The following is a 19,630-nucleotide window of genomic DNA, read 5'->3' on the forward strand; positions in this document are numbered from 1 at the left end:
CAGTGACTTCTTCCTCATCTGGTTATTCAGTTACAATCCAGAGCCAACAGAAATGTTTCTTTGCCCAATCCCTGCATGAACTTGGGTCAAATTCCCCAGACATTCCTTAAACCATTAGAATGGCCCAGAACCTCAATAGGAAAGAAGACCTTTCTCACCCAGGGGAGGGAACTCTCAGTGTGTTTCTACTTGAGCTTGGGAAGCCTAGGGGTTATTCACACGGTGAAAAGAATCCGGGATGAATTCAGGTTGAATCTCGGTTCGTCATATGCATCCTGAATGCACCTGATTCAGGTTTTTTGGGGGTGCCAAAAAACCCACTTAACCTGGGATAATTGATACCGGAGTTTTTTAAAAAAAGATTCAGATCACCAGCAGTGTGAATAACTGATGCAAATAGACCTGAATCATTTCTTCTCCTCCTCCCTCCTCCTCCTCTTCCTCCACTGCTACTACTACTACTACTACTTCCTCCTTCCCCTGCTCCTCCTGCTCTTCTTCTTCCAACATCTCCTCTTCTACTACTTTTTCCTCTTCTTCCACCCCCTCTTCCTCCATTTCTTCTTCTTCTTCTTCCTCCATCTCCTCTTCCTCCATTACTATTAATTCTTTTTCTTTTCCTCCTCCTCTTCCTCCTTCTTCCTCCTCCACCTCCACCTCCTCCTCCTCTTCTTCTTCTGTGCCTTCAAGTCACTTCTGACTTATGGTGACCATGAGGTGAACCTGTTATAGTCCAATACATCTGAAGCATGGAAACCTGGTGATGCAATGGTTAAATGCCTGTAATGCGGCCACTCACTCAAAACCATAACGTTGCAAGTTCAATACCTGCAAAGGGGCTCAAGCTCGACTCAGGCGTGCATCTTGCCAAGGAGGTCACTAAAATGAGTCCCCAGATTGTTGGGGGCAATTAGCTTACAGTTGTAAACCGCTTAGACACTGTTAGTTCGGTATGAAGCAGTATATAAATGAAGCTGTTTGTTTGGTGCACAATATTAGGGTGGACAACCTAGCAGCAGCCTTTACTGTATGAAGAGAGATAAAGTTTCAGTGCAGAACTGTGACTTACCCAGGCCCTGGTAACTTGTTATGCCCCTTTCACTGGGCATCTCAACCCCTTCTATTCTGTGCACTTTTCCTTTAATGTGAGAGAAGGCACCTGCTTCTCTCCATCACGTAATGAGACAAATAGCTGACCCTAGAGCATCCCAGAGAACTACCTCCAAGCCCTACTTCCAAGCCCTTTAGATCTCTCCTTTCTGCATGACATGCCATTACTCTCCAGATCCATTCTTCATTGTGATAATTAGACACAACAGCTAGGAACTTAGGAGAAAGGTGTCGAGGAGGTGTGGGTCAGCCATAAGTGCCCTTCTGTGGTTGCGTCCCTCACATCTGCAGAAAAGAAAAGAAACAGAAACAACAACCCACAGCTCAGAAGCTAGCGCTCAGTCTAGTCAGGGCTTGGATATAAAAATAATTGCCTCCCTCATTAGGCATCCAATTGAAATCACTTGCTTCCTTAAAAGAAAAGAAATGTTATAAATGTAAAGGAAAGAGCGGAAAATGCAACAAGTCCTGGAACATTATTATCCATTTGTGTGGTTAGTCTGGGTTTGTAATTATAAATGCTTAATTATCGAGAATAATCACTATTGTTTCACAAGTAACGTGGCAACATTATTTGTAGTCGCATGTGCATGGGAGTCTCCCAATAGAGCTTGGAAAAGGTACATTTGGGGAGTACAACTCTGATAATTCCCTGTTCAGTGTGACCACAGGCTAATGATAGAAATTATGATAGGAATTATGGGTTGGTATAAGAATTCACAGTAAGCCAGCATGCGCTTGAGCATTGGACTTTGGGTCTGGAAGTCAGGGTTCGATTCCCCACTTGACCATGGAAACCCATTGGGTGATCTTGGGTAAGTCACACACTCTCAGCCTCCCCCCCAAAAAAGCTGTGATAGGTTTGTCTTAGTCAGAAATTACTTGAAGGCACATGACACCAACAGCCAATAACTTTCTTTGAACTTCTCCTTGTCTGTCACAAAGGGAATTAAAACATTACAAGGTAGAATTCAAAGATATAGCCACATTGGACTGTAGAATCAGTATGTAGAGAGATCTTCTAGCACCTTTGAGACTCACTGAAAGAAAGAAGTTGGCAGCATGAGCTTTCCTAGACCTCAGTCTGCTTCCTCATTTGGTGGAGATGAAGATGGTTTGCAACAGGGGCAGGGGATTTGTGATCATCCTCTGAATGTTCCTGGACTAGAGTTCCCATCATCCATCATCTTGGGAGAGCCTGTCCCTCCCATGAGTCATCCGTTGCTGCTCTTCATAACATGGAGATATGAGTAGCCAACTTTTAGTTTTCTGACTAGTTGTGAGAGGGAAAATGATGGGAGGGGAAGGGAAGGCATTGAAGAATCATTTCACACATTTCAAGACAGTTGATTCTTTGGGACAGATAAAGAACAATGGCCATCCACTCAAAGGTCTCACAAGCTTTGGCCAGCATCCTATTTTATTCCAGAGGCTAACCCACAAAGCAGAAGCAGGTCCAGAAACCCACAAAGCAAGTCAAGAAAGCACTAGACCTCTCCAGCCATTGCCTTCAATCTCTGGTGCTCAGTTATCCACACTGCTGAAATAATCCGGTTTGATACCGCTTGAACTGCCATGGCTCATTTCTATGGAATTCTATGGCAGTTTGTTGGAATTCTGTGGCTGGCATCTTCAGAGAAACTTCTCTGAGCTTCTTCAGTTTTGGCTGCAAGTCACGATGACCAACTTAACAAACAGTTCTGTACCTTGCAGCACTTGTTGAGCCCAACGGGAACAGCCGGATCCAATCTTTCTCCTTCTCTTTTGAGCGAAACCCAACCGGAGCACCAGCTGCATGGATCCTTTGGTCCCTACAATGGGTCTTGCTGTGCCGGAGTCTTTCTGTGAAAGACTCCATATAGTCCTACTCCAGAAAGAAAAGGAACAATGGTCTCCAGCAAGCTGAGGAAGCAGATAATAAAGCTGACTCACAGTGCGAGAAAGAAGTAGAAATAATAGAAAGCAGGCATGAATCGTCGGAGGCATTGAAATGGACTGGCTTCCACTTTGTGCAAATGCACCTCTAATTTAGTCTCTTCATCTCCCAGCTTGTTTGCCCTCCTCTCCTACTTCATTTTCTGTGTTTTCATTTTTATTTATTCCCTTTGTCAAGCCTGCGTCTCCTCTCCCCCCCAATTCATCTTCCCATTTTATAGTCTTTGCAATCAAAGGAGCAGCTGGTTTTTCAGCAAGGAACGCCTTGAACCACGCAGCTTTTGCTCATCTGTCCACCGACTCCTGTTTCATCCTTTCCATCCATCCTGATTTACTATGCAACAGCACCTGGCCTTCCCAGGCACCTGCCAGGCCCCCCGCAGTAACCCTGGTGGTTAGGGGATTCTGGGAGTTGTAGTCTAAACCAGTAGTGTTCTTAAGGTCTGCCCGATTTTCATTTGTGATGTGCCTCCATGTCATTTCCTTCAAGTTAGTTCCAACTTATAGTGACCCCACGGCAAACCTATCACAGGGGTTACTTGACAAGATTTGTTCAGATGGGGTTGCCTTGGCCTTTTTCTGAGGCTGAGAGAGTGTGACTTGCCCAAAGTCACCCCACGTGTTTCCGTGGCCAAGCGAGCATTCGGACTCCGGTTTCCAGAGCCCTAGTCCAACATTTACGCAAGTGAAAACACAACTTGGAGGTGCACAACAGTAACAACAATATTGGATAATAATCTTCCAAAACTGATGGGGAACCTCTGCCTTTTACTGAGGGTATGTACTGATTCCAGGATCTTTGCACTTTCAGTTTAGCTTGTCTAAATATTTTGCCCTTGACAAGTTCTCAGCCCTCTTGTTAGGGAATATAATCCATTCTTCAGCCAGTTGCGTTGCTATAGCAGTCAACCTCTCCAGAGCCTCCCAGAACAAACAGCATTGGTGTTGACGTCCTGTAAATCCAACATCCTGGATCTTCCATCTAGCCTTGACTTTATCTTTGCAGCAAGTGTTGGTTTACATAAACACTTGGTGACAATATGTGTGTGTGTGTGTGTGTGTGTGTGTGTGTGTGTGTGTGTGTATGATCGCTTTGCAACGATATTGGCTGGAGGAAAGAAAGAAGGAGCTATGCTACATATCTTGATATTCTTTGCTGGCAGCCAGTATCCTAGTGAAGCTACTGGGATCCTAGTGTCAAAACTAGGATCTTGGGATCTTCCTTAATGTGTGTGTTTGTATGTGGCTTCAAGTCGCCTGTTTACTTATGGTGACTCCATGAATTTGGGAGGATTTTCTTAGGCCAGGAATACTCAGAAACTGGTTTTGCCAGTTTCTTCCTCTGCATTACAGTCATCCCTCCACATTTGCGGATTTAATTACTCACGGATTCAGTTGATTTGTTCTCTCTAGGAATCTCTCCAGCACAACTCTGTGGTCAAAGTCAGCCAGAAGCCATGTTGGAGGACCTAGAAATTCCTAGAGAGAACAATTCTGTAGGCATTTGTAGGTCCTCCAGTGCAATTCTGTGGTCAACGTCCAGCAGACGTTGACCACAGAGATACTGGAGGACTCAGAGATTCCTAAAGGGATGCTCTTTTAGGTAGAAAAATAGTGGGTTTTTTAGTTGCAGTTTTTCCACTTTCATGGGTGACCTGTGCCTCTAACCCCAGCAAATGTGGAGGGTCCACTGTATAGTGAATAGCACTTGGTATCCATTGATGGTTTCCCATCCAAGTACTTAGGGCTTTTAAAAATCCACTGTCTACATCAGTGATGTCCAAACTCTGGTCCTCCAGGTTTTTGGACTTCAGCTCCCAGAAGCCTCCGCCACTTTGGCCAATGGTCTGGGATGCAGGGAGCTGAAGTCCAAAACACCTGGAAGGCCAGAGTTTGGACATCACTGGTCTAAACTGATGTGTGTTTTAACTTATGTCTTTTTAACTGATGTTTGTCAGTTAATTGTTGTTAAACCTCAATCCAGGGATTGAGGAAGGCAATGGCAAACATCATCTGAACAAATCTGGCCAAGAGGACACTGTGATAGGTTCACTTTAGGGTTGCCGTGTGTCATAAATGACTTGAAGGAATACAACAGCAACAACAGCAACAACAGCAAAATATTTAGAATTCCCTGCTAGGGAGACCTAGTTCCTTGCCAGACTACAAATCACAGGATTCCATAGGATACAATCAAGGCAGTTAAATGGTATCAAAGTGCGATGAGTGCAATAGAATAGCAAAGTGTGAAAGAGACTGTAGTGCTCTTTATAGTGTGAAAAAGATGATAGTGCTTTCAAAAGGCCTGCTCTTGACTTGAAAGTGAGAAAACCAAAGACAATTTCCCCAAGGCAGGACCCAAACAATGAAGCTAGAATTGTTTTCCATCTGAGCTCTTTGGACGACTCAAGTTATACATCCAAATTAAATAAATAAGGAGCTTGAAAGATACTATGACAATTTAGTTCAGCAAATTAGGCGTGTTACTTCTGAAGATTATTAAACATCGCCTTAGTAGCTATGAACTGTTCCTTAATTAACAGCCAAAGAAATGATTGCTTTCTGAATATTTATGAATCCTCCAACGTGCCCTTATGCTTGATTCATAAATTATGAGGTAGCCTCATGAACATTTAATAACGTTTCTTAAAGGAATATAGATTTAAGTGGCATTTAGGGAAGCCCAGCATTTATTCTTTATGCTACGAGACCCGGCAATGATTAACTCTTTGTGATATGTGCATGTCAGGTCATGTTTGCATTTTGACTGGATAACCACAGTTAACTGTCTTTATATTTTTGGAATGTATGAGTTTATATTTTCAAGCCGTGGATACGGAGGGCTGACTGTCTACAGGCATACCCCCATTAACAAAGCCTCCGACAAAGAAGCTCCTTTTTACAAAGGACGTTATCAGACAAGGGAAATTGGAAGTATAGAATCATAGAATCATAGAATAGTAAAGTTGGAAGAGACCACAAGGGCCATCCAGTCCAACCCCATTCTGCCATGCAGGAAATCTCAATCAAAGCATCCCTGACAGATGGCCATACAGCTTCTGTTTAAAGACCTCCAAGGAAGGAGACTCCACTACACTCCGAGGAAGGAGTTTGTTCCACTGTCGAACAGCCCTTACTGTCAGGAAGTTCCTCCTAATGTTGAGGTGGAATCTCTTTTCCTGCAGCTTGCATCCATCCATAATCCAATGGCAATCCAAACGCAATCATGGGGTTTCACATTATTGTGTGATAGACTACCACATGCAATTTCAGGCAATGGGAAGTCAGTCCGAATGCAATCATGGGGTTTCACGCTATTGTGTGATAGACTACCAAATGAGAGTGACCTTGGGCTAAAATATAACTGCATGGATTGTGAACACACTTAACAGCCATTTAGTAGTAAATTAAAGTTGAACTAAACAAAGGACATCACAATGTAGCGGAATGGGATGCAGTCTTCTGAATGGAGAACATGGATGGTTGGCTGCAACCATGAACAGCTTTCTTTTAATATATGAAGATGGATGGCAATGTTTTGTTGTACTGAGAGGAAGAATTCAGAGACATGGGCCTATTAGTCTGGAAAATCAGAATGAACAGGGATCTTGTAGGACTTTTGGGACTAACTGTGGGAAAGAATATGTAGAGAGATCTTGTAGCACCTTTGAGACTAACTGAAAGAAAGAAGTTGGCAGTGAGAGCTTTCGTAGACTTAAGCCTCAGGTGCGGGAAAGAAGTTGTATGGACTGTTGTGGAAATGTGCCTTGAAATGGACTGGCACCCAATGGACCTGTTGCAACAAAGGGGTTATGTGGTCCCTATAGTCAGTTCCAGTTAACAATCTGGTTTCAGCTCTTTGAACAATATTGCTAATAGGTTTCCCAAAGCTATTTTTCCCTTAGAGAAAAATCTCCGAGGGGCATGGAGGTAAAGTATCAAGGACTGTGATCATGCCTTGGCTGAACCTCCCAATATACTCCCAATTCAGCTTTGTTTGGCTCCTTTGACTTGTGTGACGTGATGTACTGCGTTAAAAGAGAGTGAAGGAAAAGGGCATAAGACGGATAAGAGAAATATATCATCAGTTTCTCCGATTGAGAGGCCGGAGGCCGGAAACTATTTCCTAGATTTAATGCAGCCGAATCTTTGGTTTGAGCATCAATAGCAAAAATAAAAGTTTGAAAGAACGTGTAGTCAAACCATTGATATGATTATTTAAATGGATCTAACTATCGGTAAATTGCAGCCTTTTTCACACAGACAAAAAAAAAAATTAAATTGGTCACCTTAATTCAAAGGAGGAATGCAGCAAATAGGCATTTTTAAAGCCACCTGTTTTATAATGCTGGTGCTCTTAATCCACTTTTTAAAACAGACACATCTCAATAATGTGGGAATTACCATATCTCACTTAGTGGCATTAATAAAGAAAAAATCAAACGGAGCCAGAATTGTTTCCTTTAAAAATGATAGCAATTTCAGAGAGGAGAAATCCAGAGATAGCCCTTGGGAAAGCTGGCAGTTAAAAAATCTTCCTCCCGCTACTCTGACCCCTGTTTTCTCATACAATAACATCCTAAGTCCACAAAACAGTGATACCTTTATTGGAACAACCAAAATGCACAATATAGATGTTGCAAGCCTTCAAAGCTCCACTGGTTTTTTCAACAGACAAAGAAAGAAAGAAAGACTATGGAGATTATCGCACTGGGTTCTGAGAACGTTCTGATCACGTGATGAGAACGGAACGCATTTGAGTATACCGCACGTATGTGTTCCAATCGGGTTCTCAGAACGCTTAAATGTGTTCCAAATGTGTTCCAGGAGGGAACGAATTTGAATGTGTTCTGAATGTGTTCCCAGAGAGCTGAAACGTGATGAAAACGTTCCAAGAGAAGTGTGTGCGGTATTCTTATCCGTTCTCAAATCCGTTCCCTCATTCCTCCGTCTTCTGATTGGCTGAAAGAATGACAGGCAGGGAGGGAGGCAGGCAGGCGAGCGACTGCAGTGAGGGAAGGTGTGTGTGTGTGAGGGGGGAAAGAAGGAGGGAGGGAAGGGAGGAAAAAGGGAGGAAAGGTGGGACAAGGAAGAGAAGAGGAAAGCAGGGAAAGAGAGGGAAAGAAGAGACCAGAGCAGAGAGCAAGAGGGAGAGGGTCTGGCTGCTTCTCCGGGGGTCTCTAGTGTCATGTCCAGTGGGGCTCCTGTGCTGTCACAATGCAGGAGGCAGGGATGCCCAGGACCTTCTCCTCCTTCCCTCCAGGAGGGAACCCACAAAAGCTCCTCTGTTTGGAGCACCACACAAAAGCAAGCAAAAAACTCCCAGAATTCCATAGCAAAGAGCCAGACAAGAGTTAAAGCGGGGAGGGAATCTCACAACCTGAAGGCACACATTACATGCACACACACAGGAGCAAAAGGGTGTCAAGCTGCCAAAAAGGGGAAATGGGATGACAGCAGAGGACTCTTCTTTTCTAACCGGTTTAAAGAGCTGCTATGGCTGCCGGGGCTCTGCCCTTGGCCCAGTCCCCTCCCTGGCAACTTGCTTTCCTTCGGCTTGAAGGGACCTCCATGGAGCTCCTCCTTCCCTCAAGGAAGAGGGGACCAGGGCAGAGAGCAAGAGGGAGAGGGTCTGGCTGCTTCTGCGGGGGGCCTCTGGTGTCATGTCCAGCGGGGCTCCTGTGCTTGCAGCCTGCAGGAGGCAGGGATGGCAGGGATGCCCAGGACCTTCTCCTCCTTCTCTCCAGGAGGGAACCCACAAAAGCTCCTCTGTTTGGAGCACCACAGAAAAGCAAGCAAAAAAACTCCCAGAATTCCATAGCAAAGAGCCAGACAAGAGTTAAAGCGGGGAGGGAAGCTCACAACCTGAAGGCACACATTACATGCACACACACAGGAGCAAAAGGGTGTCAATCTGCCAAAAAGGGGAAATGGGATGACAGCAGAGGACTCTTCTTTTCTAACCGGTTTAAAGAGCTGCAATGGCTGACGGGGCTCTGCCCTTGGCGCAGTCCCCTCCCTTTCCCTCCACTTGAAGGGACCTCCGTGGAGCTCCCTTAATGCCCAGGCTGCCAAGGAGGGGACTCTGCCCTTGGCCCATCAAGTTACATAGGTTTTATCCTATTTTCTTCAAACATATGCCAGCATATGAAGCCCCAGCGTTTTATAGGGGCTTGCCTTCTTTCCCTCCCAAGAGAATCTTCGGAGGGAAGACTTCGCAGTGAGGCTGAGAAGCACTTTCCTGGCCAGAGTCCCTAGGCTTACTGAAATCCCCCACCTCCCTTCCCCATAGAAATCAATCCAAAAACTGAGTTTAAAAGGAGCAGAGGAGAGCCCTTTGGGTCTGCATCTGAGAGAGATTTTAAACTCCGTTTTTGGATTCTTTCCTATGGGGAAAGAGGGGAGAGAGAGAGATGGCAGGACATCCCCATAGCCAAGCATCCTCTGCTCCCCCCAGATGAAGACCCATAGGGCTCACTGCTCTTTAAGCTCCGTTTTTGGATTCTTTCCTATGGGGAAAGAGGAGAGAGGGAGAGATGGCAGGACAACCCCATAGCCAAGCATCCTCTGCTCCCCCCCAGATGAAGACCCATAGGGCTCACTGCTCTTTAAGCTCCGTTTTTGGATTCTTTCCTAGGGGAAAGAGGAGGAGAGAGGGAGAGATGGCAGGACAACCCCATAGCCAAGCATCCTCTGCTCCCCCCAGATGAAGACCCATAGGGCTCACTGCTCTTTTAAAACTCCGTTTTTGGGTTGATTCCTATGGGGAAGGGAGGTGAGGGATTTCAGTAAGCCGAGGGACTCAGGAGAGGCGAGCTCCATGGCCCAAGCCTCCCTTTTCCCTCTTTCCTGGGGGCAGCGCCTCTCCCGAGCCGTCCAACCACTGAGTGGCGACGTCATCAGAAGACAGCCCACAAAACTTAATACAGCAAACCGTTCTGAGAACGGTTTCAAGAAAAAGGAATCGCAGTGCGGTAAACTGCCGTTCTGATCCCGTTCTGATCACGTTTTGATTTCTAATGCGGTAATATCTGTTCCAGGAACGTTTTCATCACGTGATGATATGGAACGTTCTCAGAACGCAGTGCGATAATCTCCAATGTTGTGAGTCATAGGCCCACATTGTTGTTCTCAGTTAAGATGGTATGTTAGGATATCCATACATCAGGCCACTCCATCTTCTGGCCATGTTGTTGTTGTTTGTTTGTTTGTTTGTTGTTGTTGTTGTGTGCCTTCAAGTCACTTCTGACTTATGGTGACCCTAAGGTGAACCTATCATGGCAAGATTGCTTCAGAAGAGCTTTGCCATCACCTTCATGGGAGACAAGGCATCTGTCTGAAAATCCAGGAAATGAAGTTTAAATTCCATTAACAACACAAACATCTACTTTCTTGTGTAATCTCTATTCTTAAACATCTCTGTGTTTTTGCTGCTGTGAGTGCAATTTGGATCAAGAGGAGGGTTTCTAACTCAGGAGTGCAGCACATGCTTGGCATCCAAAAGGTCCCAGGTTCAATTTTGCAAGATGGCTAGAATGCATTCCTTGAGACTTCTATGCAGCTCCATCAGTTTTTGGATTGTTTCTGGGCGCAATTCAAAGTATTGACCAAGACCAAAGCAGATTTAAAGCATCCCTCGAATAAAGTGAAAATGGCGAATAATTGTGTGAATGATTATCACACGCAATTGTGCAGATAAAGCAATATCGGAAACGCATTGTCGCTGAAATCCTGAGAGTAAAAAGATGTGCGTTAATGCTTCTTTGGCCCAATTCCCACTGGCTTATAACACGGATCAGGACATGAATCATGGTTGCATCGTTTCCATTTGAGCACACATTCGACCCGCATTGCTCTGATATCGTTCTGACCACTTTAATGGTGGGTTTTGTGCGATTGTATGAAATCGTTTTGCATAATTACACAAATTTTCTGGGATATTCACGGGATAAACTCCCAGTCTCCTTTGTGTGATAAACTCACACAATCTATCAAAAGACTGCAATCCTAATCTTGGGTGTGCTGCTTCTGGGTTCCTTCTCTCCGTTGTGGGTTTTGTTCTGGATTTAATGGATTTTCTCTTGCGTTGTTCCTTCCCACATTTCCTTCCCATAAACTTCAGAAATCTCAATTAGATTTGTTCTTCTCTCTTTTTTCCCTTAGGAACTGGAATTGAGTCCTTAGTCCCAGGAGAGGCACAGGTAAATCATTGACAGAGATCACAGACTGAGCCAGCCACCAACACACCAGCAAGAGGGGAAGCTGCCGATCCGGAACTAAAAGAATCATTCCCAGCACAACTGGAACACAGTACAAGGAACAGGAATACCGAGTCTGTGCTAACTTGGCAAATCTTTAACATCCTTCCAAGAAAGGCATGAACACAAAAGTCCCTTTAGTAGCTCAAAGTACACTCATATGGACTGTACCTTCTACTTCTATTGTATTCAAGAGGCATATGAATTACTTTCGGCTCCAAAGCATGGCCGGAATGTCTCAGCTGGCATAATTCGTTCTCTGCTGAACGACAAAGGGAATAGCTGGCAGACTGTAGAGATATTAGAGCAGAGTGGAATAACCTAGATATCCTAAAGGCACTGAATCCCATCTGATCTTGCAAGCTAAGCAAGGTCAGCTCTGCTTAGTAACTGGATGGGAGACCGTCAATGAATGCCAGGTGCTGCAAGCTATATTTCAGAGTCAGGAACTGGCAAAACCACCTCTGAATATTCCGTTCCTAAATAAACACTATGAAATTCATGGGGTCACCATAAATCGATAGGAGACTTGAAGGTGCATGCATACATAGAATGGCGTAGTGGTTTGGGTGTTGGATTTTGGGAGATCTGGGTTCCTATTCCAAGTCCAAGTTAGGAAAAAGCTTTCTGGGAGATCAGAACCACTCTGACCAATAACTTGTGCATAACATTGGCTCGAACAAGACACACTATAATTTCAGCATCCTCATCCTATGGAGTAGGATGGAACACAGACAAGAGGGTGGCTAACTTGCCCCTATTGCCTTTGCCCAGAAAACATTGCAAGTAGCAGAAAAGCGCTGCAGTCAGATTGAGGAAGACACTTCAGTGATCACATGTTCATATGAACAAATCCAGGACCTTATAACTGGATCATACATCATGAATGAAATGGACCATGCCTATTTTCACTATCAAAAGACTTGTGACCTCTCATTAGTCTAGTGATTCCAAAATGTGGATAATGCTGTGCTCATTTGACATGAGCTATGTAACTGGATAAGAATGGAAGGATGTGGAGGCTCTGTCTAGGCAACCATTGGCAGAATGCAGTCAGCAGAGTTCTAGAACAGGAACATGCGTCCCACATTCATTCCATTCTAAGAAGCCTTCCACCTTGAGATGCTCAATTGCAGGTAGTCTGGCTGTATCTGGGTAATCGGGGGGGTCCTTCACACTAACAGTTGTACTGATATGATTCCACTTTAGCTACTAAAGCCACATCCTGTGGAATCTTGGGATTTGCATTTTAGAGTATTGCCATGGTAGCTTTTGCAGGCTGGTATTTGATATAGAAATAACTATATATATATATATATATATATATATATATATATATACACAGTACCTGCCAATATACAGTAGGAGCTCATCCTCTCATGTTCACAATGCATACCAGTATGTCACAAAGTGCTATGTATGGACAGAGTAATTGGTGTCCATACACAGGATCTCCACTAAACCTGAATAAATATTAAACAAATGCTCAATATATCTGCTAGAAGCTACTTCATATCATGAACTATTAAAGCCCTAAGAATTCCCTGGTAGGCCATGGAGAGGTGGTACTACACATCTTTCATGATCAGATACATCTTTTAGTGCATCCCAATTGACTCAAAAAGTTCCAGTTTGTTTTCCCCATTTTCCCGGTTTTATACTGGAGTAAAATAAAGGTCGGGTCAGGTACTAAAAGAAAATATTCTGGGACAAACAAAATGCATTCAGCTCTCCAAAATAAAAGGGGAAAGAACTGGAACAAAATCCTCTCTTTTAAGTCTGGATGTACCCCAAATCACAGGTAACTGCTTCTGTTTTCCCAGCATGGCATCCTGGAACAAGTGGCTGTGTTGATCTAAAACAATGCCCAGCAGTTTTTTATCTCAACCAGGAACATACCGCAACACACCATTGCTGGAAAACCCATTTAGTTCTCCATTCACTGTGGGGAATCAATGCTAAACTCAGAGGAAACAGAGGAGTGGCAGATTGTGTCATAGTCCCTACTAATAAAACAACAATAACAGTCTTGGCGACTTTCACCCTGCCAGCCCTACCTGCACCGATAGACCTCAGAACTGTTTGTAAGGTGTTTGTAACTGTTTGTAAGGCCTTGACATTGGTAGGCAGGTTGTTGTTAATTTTGCCTACTTGCAATGAGTGGGTGGATTTCTTTTCCCATCCGTTGTCATTGAAACATCCTCAAATAGGAAGAGTCTTCGAAACACAATATGTGCGTAGACTGTGTACTTAAAGCTCCATATATTTGGTGGAGCTTACTTTGAGGCAAGTGTACATATGGCAGATTGCAGGCAGACTTTATTATTTCTGGTAAGGCTGAACAGCTTAATGACAATCACTGCCTTAATATTTGTAGTGGTTAATCGCTGAGTAAACACCTGATTGATAATGCCTGAAGAGGCTCAGTGTGGTGGCCCAGTTTGGCCAGATTATTTCAGAATGGCTCAGCATCCCACACTCCTCATAAGAGCATAGAGTTAGAAGAGATGTCATGCAGGAAGACACAATCAAAGCATTCCCAACAGATGACCATCCAGCCTTTGTTTGAAAGCCACCAAAGAAGGAGACTCCACCACTCTCCGAGGGAGTGTCTTCCACTGTCAAACAGCTCTTACTGTCAGGAAGTTCCTCCTAATGTTGAGCTGGAATCTCTTTTCCTGGCACTTCCATCCATTGCTCTGGGTCCTGTTCTCTGTAGCAGCAGAAAACAAGTTTGATGGTTAGATTCAATTTGGGAGGACATGGACCTAGGCCTACAGGACCTGAGCAGAAGGTTGAGCCAGAGGGATTTGGAGTCATTTCATCCACAGAGTCGCCATGAGCTGAAGTTGATGCAAGGGCAGTTAATAACAAAAAAGCATCAACTAGAATGGAGTAATTGAATTAATTGGATTTATCTATGTATTGACTCACCATTGAACAATCAATTTAATGGGTCTATACTTTAAGTGAGATTAACCCAAAGGATTCCAGAAAACATCGAGGGCTCTGTGTTGGCCATGCAGCAAATCTAATAACATCAAAAATCCACTTAACAGTGATAACCAACCAAAATGCACAATATACATGTTGCAAGCTTTCGAAGCTCCACTGGCTTCTTCATCAGGCAAGATGTTACAAACCATACAGGAGGGGAAAAAATTGAAGATGTTAGTCATAGGCCTGCATTTTGCTGTTTTACAAATCAGTTCAGATGGTACGGAGGAGTATCTCTTGCACACTGGCACCTTCTCCTTCTGGCCATGCGGCTGCTGGGAGATTCTCAAAGTCCAGGAAATTTAACATCCATTTGCAACATAAAAAGGTACTTCCAGCTAATGATGATGATGATGGTGATGATGATGATGATGATGCAACTTGTTTTTTAAAAAATCAGCTGAGCCTTTATTCATTCCTGTGCATGAACAATGTGATTGTGGATTCATGAAATACACACACAGCTTCTTGCGGCTATTAAATGCTGGCAATTCATGTTTCCGTAGGGTCACCTTTGGAGTCGGCTGAGTCTGGTTTGAAATGTCCCCTCCCTCGCTTTCATGTTTCCCCATGACTGCACTCAGAAAGTTCATTCCTGAAGCTTATGTTCTGCCATTGGGCTGCGTGCCACCCACACCTGGCATGGAATCTAGTCCAGCCGGTCGGAGTTAACCATGTGATAGAGAGCAAATGCTGGTTTAGATGCTTATGGCCAGGGTCAATATTTGCAATAGCTTTAAGGGAGGGAAGTTTTCCTTTCTCATTCTTTCTTTCTTTTTTTTAAGGGCCTTCACTGACGCAAAAGTTCCAAAACTCTCTTAGAATCCTTGTAAAAGCTAATGGGCATGCCTGACTCTCCTCCTCTTGTACAGATGCCTCCAGCTTGGAGGAGAGCTGAAGATGAAGGACAGATTAGAGGAGCTGAAGAACCGAGTGAATGAAGACGCAGATGCTTGGGATCTGGACTCGACTCTTTCCTTCAACAACCCCATTTTCAAGGAAGAGGAAGGCAATCTCATGAGCAAAGTGTTCCAGGAAATCACCAGCCTCTCCTTAGCTCTGGATAAGCTGGAAGAGTTATCGGAGAACATTGACAAGAAGCAACAGCAGGTACTGTGCTGTACTACGGAGGAAAGCATTTGCGAACAGAAGAAAGAGCTTGGTAAGGTTAAAGACTTTTTCACCAGTGAGGCCAAAACCCTTCAGCCAAAGCTCAATGACATCCAAGAGTCCCTCACCAGAGACAGCCGGCAATGGCTGGCCATCCACCGCATCCGCCATAACCAGCTCTCTGTCCTGATCAACCGTTATCGCGAGATCATCACCCACCATTATGCCAAGGAGACCCAGTACGTTGAGAAGCTGAAGGAGCAAATCAGGAGACAAACAGAACTGGCTGGCTTGAGTCTCCAGGAGGAGGACATCAAACGCCTGGTGGAGAGCCCTGTGGCACCGCGCATCGTGGGCCAAGACTTGGAAGTGCTCAAAGCCAAGCAACACCTGGCCATGGCACAAGTGCGCCACCAACAGCTGCTTGACTTGGAGGCCCAGATCAGTGAGCTGCACTCCCTCTTCATGCACTTTGAGGTCCTGGTGGCTGAACAGGGGGAGACCATCAACAGCATTGAGTACAATGTCCTCCATACCCTCGATTACATCTCCCAGTCAAACGAGGAGGTCAAGAAAGCCCTCAAATACGAGCGGCAGTCGCGTTTTTCTGCGGCATTGTCAGCATTACTCAGCCTCTGTGCCTGCTGCACATGCATTTCATGCCTGGCAACTTCAAGTGTGGTGCATTGACTCAAAAGTTGGGAGGTGGGCATTTCCTCTGAAGGGAAAAAGCACTGGCAGATAGCACTGCAGAGCATTTGATTTACACATCAATGCAGGTCAGTCCAGGGTGAATGGACGTCTTTGGGGCAGATGCATCCAGAAAGACTGTACAATGCACTCCTGTGTTGACAGAGATTGTCAAGTGTTTTGTTCTGTTTTTAAGAACATAGGAAGAGGTTTTCTAGGTCAGATTATTTTTGCCTAGTATCCTATTTCTGACAATGCACAGCCAAAGCCCTATGTAGGCCATGGAGGTGACACATCTCTCCATTTGGGCATTTCTAATGGCTGTTATACAGTGTCTTGTATATGTCTGGAGGTTCCATTCAGCTAGTTGTGACTAAAAGCAATAGATAGACCTTACTTGCAGTGGAGGATTCAACATATGTTTCAGGTGGTCACCATCCAGCTCCAAAAAAAGTACATGCTTGCAGACACTGTCTCATTTTTTATGCCTTTGTCTGTTCCAAAACAGACTTTGCTTGGGAAACACAGGGCTAGTCCTGCCATCCAGCAAGGAAAAGGACATGCTTAGGGTACTACAGTATTCTGATTTGGGTGGGCAGGATTCTACATTGATTCTGAAGGATTCATCAGAAGGTTTTAATATTTTGGATCTAAGAGTGGGCTGCAGAATACGATGTGGGTTTCAGTTTAGCCAACAAAATATCTAGGGTTGACGTAGCTGACTTCTAGCTTCGGTTAAACTCTACACATTACTATAGAGAGTATGCTTGTAGCAGCTTTGAGAAAGATGTTTGTAGCATAAGCTTCCATAGACTCAGTCTATTTCATATTAGATACATCTAATGAACTATACTGAGTTTATGAAATGCATCTATTAAAGTTTACTGAGTCTACAAAAGCATATGCTATTACAAAGTAATAATGATAATAATAAATTCTTATTATACAGAACAAAACCTCTTTCTCCCAGTCTCAAAGGTGCTAAAAGATCCCTTTGTATACTGATGCGGATTGACATTGCCATGCCTTTAATTCTGGGAATTACTGTAATTCAGGCTGCTCCAAAGAATGCACTTGTAATCTGGGATCAAACTTTGTTCTATTTTTCCTCCCCCGGCCTTAGCCTTTCTTTTCTTCTCCTTATTACTATTTTTGCAAGGAATTGCTGCTAATTCTTGCGGTTTGTGTCCCTGTAGTTTTAATCCATGTCCACATGAACAAAGAGAGGGGGCTGTTTTTCCAATCAAAGACGAGGTTATTGTACCATTAAAGGAAAAGCAAAAACACCCAAGAACTCCACAACCATGATTCAGATTGCTCTTCCTCTTATCGGGAATACTATACTGTATGAATTAAGGGTGTCAACGTTTACATTATCTATCTCTGTGTAAATATAGAGATATCCCGCATCTTTTGGTCTCCTGTTACACAAGGATACACACAGGTCTTCTCCGCTGAGTTTGTATTTTCATAGTGTGAGGGCGGAGGTGGGATAATGACCCCATACCTTCCAACCATCTTCTATTCGAAAAGGGAGAGTCCCAATTTATCCTGTGCCCTTCCACCTTTTAAGCTCCTTTTAAAATGTCCTCCTCTTCCCACTTTGCCTCTTTGTCCTCAGCTTACTTCAATTGCTGCAAACTGAGTTCAAAGTGCAAAGGTGGTTTGCACTCAGTTGGCTCAGCAAAGGAAGAGGAATGGGAGGAAACCTGCCCTTCCCAGTGGACTCAGGCAAAAGCAAACTGCTACAGACTCTTCTGCTTTATTGTAATATGTTTTTCCATCTCAACCATGCTCTGACGTTACTTGGCACCATGTGTCCTGGTTTTCACCCATGAAATGTTTGAGAGCATGCCACCTTTACCCCAGCCCTAAAGGAGAACTGCAGCTAAAGTCAGAAGCAGCGAGGAAACATGGTTGGAGATGAAGTGGATGATGTCTTCTCCTTCCCAATGGGCTCAGACAAAAGTAAACCGTGGCAACCTCTCCTTGCTTGTGTGTTCTTCCTTATTTATAACGTCTGTGATGTTGACCATATTTTCATTCATGTCCTGGTTTTCACCTGTGAAATGTTGGAGATACTGTAAGACTGTGACAGTTCAATTCTATATTAATGCTCACCTTTTGTATGGTTTTCCTTGTATTGTTCTTAGACTCTGTACTGCTTTGAGTCCCAATTTTGGGGGAAAGGCAGGTAATAACAACAACAACAACAACAACAACAACAACAATGTGTCTTGAGCTCCAGTATTGCTTCAAGTTTGCATGGCCTAAGCCCTCTTCCCTTATGCCCACTCCTTGCCCCTTGGTGCTTCTTGCTAACCGCTTTAGTAGTCCTGATGCCATCTCCTTTCTAAAAAAACACCAACGTATGCTTCAAAAAAGTAACACTTTAACCTTAATAAGTTGCTGCTTCTGATTTCCCGAGGGAAAATTAGAGCTAAAGGAAAATGTGTTCCAACCAAATCTGCAAGGACACAATTTATCCCACCATTGGAACAGGGTCATCTTTTGATGGCTTTTGTCACCTTTCATTTAACATCAGGATATTAGAGTTAAGGAAGAGCCCCTTCAAATGAGCAAAATGTCTCTGGAGTGCCAGGTTTTTTTCCTTGCACAAAACTAATTTTATTTTGGAGATCTACATAAACGTTGTGTTCATCCCGAAGCATTTTCTGGGAACCCCTGGCATTGCCAACGCCACTTCATTTCTACTCCCCATGTCAGTTTAAATGAGTCCAGCATTTTCTGACATGAAATGTTATCTCTGCTCGGCCGTATTATTCCGGAACTAACCAAACAAAACTAACTCCGTAAACAAAACTATTTTTCCAGGACACAGATTCAACAGAGACTGGGTGAAGGAAATAGAAAAGGTGGCACCAAAACAAAACCATCCTAATGTTTAACTAGTGTAGCACTGCTATGGTACTTTAGCATTTTGACACTCCAGAATAAAACCAAAGAAGGCTCTGTGAAAACTGTAGAAAATAGGGTTTTTTAAAATGTTGCACTTTTAATGATGCTGATCTTTTCTGCGTCTTTTTGGATAAATCGATTCTGCACAAGTGTGAACTAAATGCGGATCGGAATCAATTAAATTTGCCCTTCGGCCGTCTGGAGCGGGTCCATTTTGGACCAATTCATTCATGAATGTGAACCACAAGTGGGTTATTTTACAGGGGAAAAATGTGATCAGGACAAATGTAGAGGGAACAACACTCTGCTGTCGAATCGATCCATCAATTCGGATCTCAAACCGCTTTTTTTTTGTAAGTGGGAATGAGGCCAATGGCTTGTTGAAGCCACCCATCATTGAGCAGTGGTGGCATCATGCTGCCGACCTCAGAGCATCATCCTACCACAGCTCAGTGGCAAATGGCTTCAGCATGTGCTTATATTCATCCTCTGAAGTGAACTTTAAGAGCTGTGCAAAAGATTACAGGTTTCCCCAGATACACTTAAATGGCAGCTCTAGTGGAAATCAAAAGGAGAGAGGAAGAAAGGTGATTTAGCGATAAATGAGGTTT

At 44.0% G+C, this 19,630-nt stretch overlaps 1 protein-coding gene across 1 annotated transcript; it reads left to right on the forward strand.

Moving 5' to 3' along the window:
- Nucleotides 1–14,963: 14,963 nt before the first annotated feature.
- Nucleotides 14,964–18,325, forward strand: LOC121937336 (syntaxin-3-like). The gene is made up of 2 exons (XM_042480459.1): nt 14,964–14,976; nt 15,086–18,325. Exon 2 carries the CDS (start codon nt 15,201–15,203, stop codon nt 16,098–16,100), a length of 900 nt encoding a protein of 299 aa, XP_042336393.1. The 5' UTR covers nt 14,964–14,976; nt 15,086–15,200; the 3' UTR covers nt 16,101–18,325.
- The last annotated feature ends 1,305 nt before the right edge of the window (nt 18,326–19,630 follow it).

The sequence above is a fragment of the Sceloporus undulatus genome, chromosome 7, assembly GCF_019175285.1.
Source record: "Sceloporus undulatus isolate JIND9_A2432 ecotype Alabama chromosome 7, SceUnd_v1.1, whole genome shotgun sequence".
In the NCBI taxonomy this organism is placed as follows: domain Eukaryota; kingdom Metazoa; phylum Chordata; class Lepidosauria; order Squamata; family Phrynosomatidae; genus Sceloporus; species Sceloporus undulatus.

Bases quoted from the DNA above. Each gene is read 5' to 3' on its own strand.
- LOC121937336 (XM_042480459.1), top strand. From the start codon at position 15,201: ATGAAGGACAGATTAGAGGAGCTGAAGAACCGAGTGAATGAAGACGCA.